At 50.1% G+C, this 9,317-nt stretch overlaps 1 protein-coding gene across 2 annotated transcripts in view; it reads right to left on the reverse strand.

The window, feature by feature from the left end:
- Window positions 1-8,881, reverse strand: part of ryk (receptor like tyrosine kinase) — a 32,764-nt gene extending 23,883 nt beyond the window's left edge. Inside the window, exon 1 of one of the 2 annotated variants that reach the window (XM_076024351.1) lies at window positions 8,106-8,881. In XM_076024351.1, coding sequence (XP_075880466.1) covers window positions 8,106-8,343 — 238 coding nt within the window. In that variant the 5' untranslated portion in view covers window positions 8,344-8,881. The remainder of the gene's footprint in view (window positions 1-8,105) is intronic. The other variant, XM_076024274.1, reaches the window with a different exon arrangement.
- Window positions 8,882-9,317: the final 436 nt, after the last annotated feature.

Here is a 9,317-nt window from a genome sequence, read left to right on the forward strand (position 1 = left end):
TGCTCTTCTTCCACAAACGAGGTGAGCTTGTAAACTAAACTTTGGTTTGGTGCAGCGGTGGCAAGGCAGGAATTCTTTACATCCAGTCTAAATGTCACAATGTTGTTGCTTGCAGAGCTCCCTCCACAATCATCAGGTGGTCTTGAAGCAGGTTTTTGCTTCCTTCACACACACACACACACACACACACACACACACACACACACACACACACACACACACACACACACACACACACACACACACACACAAGCTTTGATTCTTACAAGCATACACGAAGCACATACATCCCGTTGCTACTGACGGACAAATTCTCCACTAGAGGGAGCTAGTTTTGTTCAGACATTTTTCCGATTCCTGATTGATTTCCAGCTCTGTGCTTCCTGTCTGTTCCTGCACCCCGGAACACTTTTGTCACACTCTATACACACACTTTACATCAAGTCACACAACATCTCTTGCTCAACACTGCCCCTGAGGATGGAGCTGGTACTGCTGGGTGTGCTCTAGCTAGCGTGCAGATCATTTCCTACCGCTGTATCCCAGCTGCAGTCCTTCACTGTGGGAAACAGACTAGTCAGAACACCAATGTCTCTGGGGTTTATCTACACAACCGCTGCTGCTGCTGGGTTCCACAAAGCTCGCTGTCCTCTAGCTGAGGATCCTGTTGCGGTGCTTTGAAAAAGATGGACCAACAGATAGCAGCGGCCAGGTGGAGGCGTCCAGGACGGCGATAACAAAAACCTTCTTGTGATCGCCGCCGTTGAAACTGTACCTCTCAGAGCCTCTCAGAAACCCCTCCCCCTCCCCCCATATTGCTCCACTGCTGAGGAGGACAGCTGGAGGCTGGATGGGGGTCACACTGACCCCACTGATGGAGGAAGAACCCATGTCAAGTGGAAACCACAAAGAAACCCGGAGGCTTGAGTGAGGTGCTCAGAAGAGGAGAAGCCTGATGTACAAAGAGGCTCCAGATCTCAGATAAGAGATACAAGAGATGCATCAAGAGGCTTTCACACTGTTGGAACACGGATCCTTGAACAAACAGGCCCACAGCAGGAGCTGCAACACAACTTTAGTCAGGTTTTTTTTTTATTCTTTTCCAATATATTCTTAAAATGATATATACTTGTGTAGAATCTTGGTGGAAAGTCCACTGCAGTTCTCTTCTCCCCGCCACAGTGATCCAAGCGGCCCCAAAGCGCTGCGAGCGCAATCAAACTGTACCATGAAGTTGGAAGGAAGGCTGGAGAATCTAACGCAAGCGCCATCATGACCACAGACACAGACACACACTGGGCCTCAACAGATGGTTGCAAGGCCACGCCACAAAAAAAACACACATCGAGCAGAAGTCTGTTTCTTCTTCTTCTCCTTCTGTAGTCACTTCAAACAAGCCACACGTTAGCTTCCTTCTTTTATTCGTGGAAGTGGCCCCCCGGGGGGGGGAAAGAGGGGGTTGCGGACAAGGATGAAGGCAGGCTGAGGAGCCTGTTGGCTCCTCCTCCTCCTCCTGCACGGTTTACTCAACAAATAGCTCATCAAACAGCTTTTGCTGAGGAAAAATGATAAGTTGTTTTTCAGGCGGACGGCTTCACCTCCGGCAAACTAACGGGCCTTTCAGAAGCTCTCCCGCACGCCGACGCTCTTCATCTATTTTTGGATGCCGTTTTTATGTGGGTAGCTTTGTGTGAAACGGCCGCGGCGCTGAAAGCGCTCGCTGTGTGCCAAAAGGTCAGATGTATTTTTTTCCCCTTCAAGTCCGGCGAGGTGAGCGGCCGCCGAGCTGGACTGCACTCCGCGGCGCTCCTTACGTTTCTTCATTTCCACAAAATAACAGCCGAATTTAAAACAAATGAAAGTCAGGCGAGCCGGCAGAGGGCCACGGCGAGCGGCGGACTGTATAGACGTAGCAGCGGGGGAAATAAAACACGACCGTCTCGTTTCTCTGATGCCAATTTTCCACTTTTCCAGCAAAAGGCAACAATTCATAAAGCGGGGAATGTCCCGGAAAGCCACCATCCGTCTTTTGTCGACCAGGAGCAGCTCGCGGACAAAAGACGTGAAAGCGTTGAGGGGGGGCGGGGGGGGCAGAGTGGTGCGGGGGGTGGGGCTTCCCCATTCAAGCGGGGGGGATCCTTGGAGAGCAGCAACGGAGGAAATGAATGCTGCTGCCAATCACTCCTGGCTGCTGACGAGCTCTTTTTCAAAGGCCCTGCTTGCCTTTCACCTCCGTGGAGGAGGGGAGGATGGACGGATGGATGGATGGATGGATGGACGGTCGGATAGATGGATGGATGGATGGCTGGATGGATGGATGGATGGATGGATGGACGGTCGGATAGATGGATGGATGGATGGATGGATGGCTGGATGGACAGTCGGATAGATGGATGGATGGATGGATGGATGGATGGACGGTCGGATAGATGGATGGATGGATGGCTGGATGGATGGATGGATGGATGGATGGATGGATGGACGGTCGGATAGATGGATGGATGGATGGATGGATGGATGGCCGGCCGGCCGGATGGATGGATGGATGGATGGACGGTCGGATAGATGGATGGATAGATGGATGGATGGATGGATGGATGGATGGATGGACGGTCGGATAGATGGATGGATGGATGGCTGGATGGATGGATGGATGGATGGATGGACGGTCGGATAGATGGATGGATGGATGGCTGGATGGATGGCTGGATGGATGGATGGATGGACGGTCGGATAGATGGATGGATGGATGGATGGATGGATGGATGGATGGCTGGATGGATGGATGGACGGTCGGATAGATGGATGGATGGATGGATGGCTGGATGGATGGATGGATGGATGGATGGACGGTCGGATAGATGGATGGATGGATGGCTGGATGGATGGCTGGATGGATGGATGGATGGACGGTCGGATAGATGGATGGATGGATGGATGGATGGATGGCTGGATGGATGGATGGACGGTCGGATAGATGGATGGATGGATGGATGGATGGATGGCCGGCCGGCCGGATGGATGGATGGATGGATGGATGGCTGGATGGATGGATGGATGGATGGATGGACAGTCGGATAGATGGATGGATGGCTGGATGGATGGATGGACGGTCGGATAGATGGATGGATGGATGGCTGGATGGATGGATGGATGGATGGACGGTCGGATAGATGGATGGATGGATGGCTGGATGGATGGATGGATGGATGGACGGTCGGATAGATGGATGGATGGATGGATGGATGGATGGATGGCCGGCCGGACGGATGGATGAATGGATGGATGGACGGTCGGATAGATGGATGGATAGATGGATGGATGGATGGATGGATGGATGGATGGACGGTCGGATAGATGGATGGATGGATGGCTGGATGGATGGATGGATGGATGGATGGACGGTCGGATAGATGGATGGATGGATGGCTGGATGGATGGCTGGATGGATGGATGGATGGACGGTCGGATAGATGGATGGATGGATGGATGGATGGATGGATGGCCGGCCGGCCGGATGGATGGATGGATGGATGGATGGATGGATGGACGGCCGGATGGATGGATGGATGGATGGAGGCCCACTTGACGTGCACTTGGCTCTTTGGGCACGTTTACACGTCTCCCACAGCAGGAAAAACATCAAGATCTAAAGCTGCAGTCCTTCAGTGTGTTGAAAGGAACAGATCTTTCAGAGCAGCCACCTTGGTGGAGGGCAGCAATAAAAAAAAAAGAAGAAAGTGTAATTCAATTATTATTTTTTTATTCTCTGATGGAACTGCCAGGACGGCGAAGGACGTCTGAAGGGAGCAATAATCCAGTTAGGTCACATTTTCCATATTATATCATGTGACTATAAAAACATGACCCTTGACCTCTACAGCTATTCACATCACTGTTAGTTTGCGGCTAGCTTTGGACGGATAACCAGACGATTCCTCGCACTGCAAACCACCCCCCCCCCACACACACACACACACACAAAAAATAAATAAATGAATAGAAGAAAAAGAATTGGAATCCCTGACTGTTGTTTCAAAAGGCAGCGACCAACGCGGAACAAAAGAGAAAAAGCAGCGTTTCCCCTGCGGAGTGACGAAGCGGTTTTGGATCTTGAAAACCGCTGATTTGGGTTTTTGCGGTCGCGGGGCCGAAGCCCGGCGGCGCGAAACGCTTCCTGCGCGGCGGCGACCGACGTCACGGTGCAAGAAGGCGGAAAACAGATGCAGTCGGTGCTGCCGGCATTCCACGGAGGAAGATCCTGGGAGAAATGTGCCGGGGGCACCACGGGAAAGAAAAACAGTTCCGGAAGGAAGCGAAGCGCTTTGGTGGTGTTGCAAACAGAGGGGAGTCTGTCAGCTTCCCCCCTAAAAACATCCCTGGCTGACGCCAGTCAACTTTAACCTGCTGATTTCACTGCATCATCTCCTCCAAGTCAAACTCGCTCTTCTTGGTTGAATAACAGCGCAAACCCTGACCCACCCAGGATGATCTTCTCCTCCCACTTCCTAATTTCTGGGCCATTAAAAAGCAAAAGCACGAGCCACAGTTTAGCCCAGTTGAGACACTGTGGATCTTGTGAGGCAGCGGCACAGGCAGATTCACCGTCATGTGCAAAAATCAGTTAGTGCCGCGGCCTGCAGTTCACCCTCAGTGAGGCTGTTTGCTCCATTAAAAGTAAAGTCATTTATTTGTTTGATGAATGACTGTCACAATTATAACTGAGATCAACTTTCATGGCCGCATCATTAAAAAAAAAACAAAACAACAACAACAACATTTGTGTTGAACCATTACACTGAGCTGTGCTTGCGCTATCGAATGCAAATGTTTGTTTCAGGCAACTTTCACGCGATCATGTGACTCTGTGGTGGCACCTGGTTGGTTCCACTGACCGGGCAGAGACGGAGCCGCTGGGCGCTGACAGACATCAGAGGAGGAGGCTGCAGGCGCAGCAGCCACAGCCATACCCGAGCAAGAACACACACTTGCTGCAACACGTACCATAATAATTGTTTTACGGCCGATGATCTTTTTTTTTTTTACGGTTGTGGGAAGCCAACATCACAGCTGACATTAAACATTCCCATTAATTGCCCACAGCCCTGCGGCAAGACGACTGCATTCAGTGGATTTTCAACAACTCGGTTGTTTCAGGCCAACATTCTTCAATAATCAGCACTGAAATCAAGAGGGGGGGGGCAATAAACTTGGGTTCTCAGCGTGAACGAGCCCTGTGACGCTCGCTGCCGCAGCAGCAGCAGCGGCAGCAGCATCACGTCACCTCAGGCACCTCCGACATGTTTTCCCCACCCCAACACTGACTTTCTGTCTCCACATACTTTTAGCTCTGCACACATGCTTGTCAAACACTGAGAAATTTCTCCACAAGGATTTGACCAAACCACAAGAGGCCCTCATCTGGCAGCAGAAGGAGGAACTGCAGCCTCTTGTTCCCCCACAGGAGGAACCCAGTGGGAAAGAAACTCAGAGAACCAAAGGCTAAATCGGCCGCTTTACTATTTTCCAGAGCGACGACTTCTCCTCCACTTCACAAAGACTCCAAACAAAAACCTTTGACTTGTCCGTTGAGATGTTTGATCAAGGCTTCCCCTCCCAACAGTTTACAGATTGTTTTTCCCCCGCCGTGTTTCTCATGCAATCAAGTCACGATCTGCAACTCTTCAAGTTCTGCATCTGCTGCTGCTGCTGCTGCTTCGACGACAATCTTTGCTCAAAAGCTTTCTGCGTGCGATACATCAACGGGTCTCCGTCAACCGTAACACATCTTGGCCTCGCGCACAAGACCTTCCGATGGAGAGCCGGATAAAACCGCGGAGGGGTTTCCATCCGATATTCACCTGATAACCAGGAACAACACTGTTAGCATTGTAAGCACACGGCGGGCTGATAACATGAGGCTCCTGCGAGCTAGTTTGCACATCAAAGCAGACAAAGAGCATTTTGTCCTGATGGACGAGGCACAACAAAGCTTAACAACACAAATACGACGAGACCAGGCTGCAGCAAATAAAGTGAGTTTTACAAGCTTCAGCTCAACGGCGATGCACATAATTAATTGTAACCTCTGGGGTTGTTAAAGTTCCTTCAGGGTTCCAGCCTCAGACTCTCAACTCCGGGGGGTTGTTTCTGATGACGTAGCCTGCTGGAAAACTCGGAGAATGTGGCCACCGCGCCGCACCGCGCCACGCCACGATCAATCCAACCATTCACACAACACGGCTTGTGCACGTGTGGCGAGTTTTTTTTGTCGTTTTTTTTTTTTTTTTTTTTTCTCCCAGGCTTCATCTCCCTACCTTTGCGGAGACGCACAGACGTTCCACATCAGCACTTCTACGTACCTGCTCATTAGCCTCCAGCGTGGCGCTCGCCAGGTAAATGACTGGTGCCAGAGTGCAGCCTCCGCACATCCTCGGCCCCAAAAAACCCCCAAATTACCCAGATGGAAACAAAGCTGACGTCATCTCAGGTATAAAGGGAAAAAGAATCTTTGCACAACGTAAGTGCAAGCGGCTAAATGGTGTCGCTCATCCCATCTACGGCTATCACTTCTTCTGCACCGCCGGCTGCACACAACGCAACACAACACAACACAACACAACACAGCCAAGTCAAACACAAAAACTGTGCGCCTGGTCTTGTTGTGCCTCTTTAAATATACAGATTAGTCACCCCCCCCCCGTCCACAGTTGCCAGTGACACAGTGGCGGCACAGCACATTCCTTCCTCCACACACACACACACACACACACACACACACACACACACACACACACACACACACACACACACACACACACACACACGCGGCTGCGAGGCTGCAGCCGCAAACCTTAAAACACACACCTCCATCAGGAGATCAATGGGGAGGGACGGAGATCTACGGCAGGACTAGAATACCTACAGCGCCGCCCGGTCATACACACACACACACACACACACACACACACACACACACACACACACACACACACACACACACACACACACACACAGGGCTCTGTGTGCTGAGGCATCGCCATCACTATCTGATTGGGTCCTCACGTGAGTGTTCTTGCCGAGACGAGAGTGAGCGGCGGCCTGAACTACGCCACTGTCATTGCTCGCAGCGCGTTCCCAGTTACTGCTCTTAAGTCTTGCCGACTCCTCCCCGCATTAAACTCTGTTTCATGTCACTATTTGCGCCCTCGTGTAATCAGCGCGTCCAAGTCATCAAAGTGGCTCTCTGTGAAGCGGCACATGTGGTTCATTTTGAACCAAGTCTAATACAGTAAACATCACAAGCTGACTCGCGCATTTGAAAATTCAAACCTTATGTCTCCCGCCCACCCGCCATTGTAACTACTGTAAATATTTGGGATAATTCCGTGAACAGTGTACTCTGCGTGCTGTGTTTCCTGTACGCTCGGCCGTATGTTTCTATACCTTCTGCATTTGTTTGCAGCATTCCTGCCTGGAGGAAATGCTGGTGCAATCATCCAGTGCCAATCATCTTAGTGGCCTGAATTCATCCAGTTGATCAGAAAAAGTAAGGTTAGTCATCATAAGGAGGCTGTTTTGTTTTTTTCCCCCCCTCCAACAGTCTCAGAAGCTGAAGTAGAATGAAAAGTCCACAGGGATTATGTAAATACACAAGGAGGGGATTTTAGCTATGCAGTGTGCAGGACAGTCATCACAGCCTGCATCAACTACTGTGGTGCTGTGGCAAACTATTCAGACATTGCTGAAACTAATGATCGTATTCGATTTCATATAATTGTTACAACAGCAGTCAGATACACTAACGCTCATTCGCGCCTTTCGAAACAAAATATGAACTTTGTGAAAAGTTTTGACCTTAACTTTTGTTTTACCTAGTAGAAATGATCACGTCGATCCATCAATCAACCATTACGTTATATTTTGGTTACGATGACGCAAACGCACCTGATGGTGCAGGAAGTTATTCAGCATTTTGAACGCAAAAGAAGCTGAACTCCAACACGCCTGTTCAATGCACTTCCAGAGCACTCCAAGTTTACGAGACGCCTCATTTTCAAAGACAAAAACAGAAAGTTTGACTCAACATGTTGGGGCCTTCTTACCCAGAAGCTTCTTCACCTCCTCCACACTCATGTAAATGTTGACGCCAGGGATCTTGTTGTTGTTGTTGTTGTTGCTGTTGCTGTTGCTGTTGACGCCTGAAGGGCTGATGGGGTTAGCCAGACAGGCGGCTCGTTCCAGCAGCAGCAGGAAGAAGAAGCCGCCGAGCCTCCACGGCACCGAGTGTGGCCAGCACCGGGACTCCGGCGGGCTGCCGGAGCCGCGGACCGAGCCCGACATGGCGGTCCGCTGTCGCCCTGCTCGCTCCGCAGTCGCTCTCGGTGTTCCGTCTCTGTCTCAGCCGTATGTGAAGTTAATCCCGGGAGGCAACATTACGCCACGGCGCCACTTTGAGCCCCAACTTTCCCCCTCCTCTTTTGTCTTTTTTTTTTTAAAACTCCTTGATAAACTATTTCTTCTCCCTTTTTGTCCCGTCTAGCTAGCCGACACAGGCTAAGTTAGCCCCAGCTGGCTAACTTTGGGATCGAGCCGTCGCTAACCGTCCGCGGTCGGCTCGGCGGCCAAACGTTGGTAATGTTCCAGATGTTCACGACGGAACACTCGCCGGTTGTCGCCCCATGGAGGGATAAACAACTACTAAAAACGGGACGAAAACACAGAGATTGAGGAGAGAGAAAAACTTTCCTCAAGTGGCGAACTAGCTAGTCCATCCAGACTCCCGTCTCTCCTCCTCACTATCTCAGCTTTCACTCCGAGCAGGAAGGAGGGGGACGCGCTCCAGAAGTGGAGCGATGCCTTCAGGGGCTGTCAGACTGCGGAGCACCGTTGCTTCATTGTGTCCTTGCAGGTTGCAATCATCGAAAAGGTGGCTAGGTCGAGAAATCCTTCAACAAAACCTTAAACCAATGAGGTATTAAATAGTTGGCCATAATAGGATTTACATCAAAAATAATTATTATGAGTAGTAGTGAAAGGTTCTCAACGTGCCTAACTGATTAAATAAAAATAGGAAAAGCGCTCATTTTAATAGCTTAAAAACAGTATTTCTTGACGGCATTACTGCTTTATTACAAATGTATATTGAGACTGTGCCTGCTAAAACTGCATATCAACGCTTTTCAGCACGGATCTACAAGGATTCAGAATCAGCCTTGAAATATTCAGTGATTTCAAATGTTCGGTTGTCTTCTTTTTATTTTTGGCACATTTACTGGAAGTATTGAATTTTGAGAAAATTAACAGTTGACAATTTC

The sequence above is a fragment of the Nelusetta ayraudi genome, unplaced genomic scaffold, assembly GCF_046127955.1.
Source record: "Nelusetta ayraudi isolate G7.1 ecotype Tasmania unplaced genomic scaffold, CSIRO-AGI_Nayr_v1 ptg000001l, whole genome shotgun sequence".
Taxonomy (NCBI): Eukaryota; Metazoa; Chordata; class Actinopteri; order Tetraodontiformes; family Monacanthidae; genus Nelusetta; species Nelusetta ayraudi.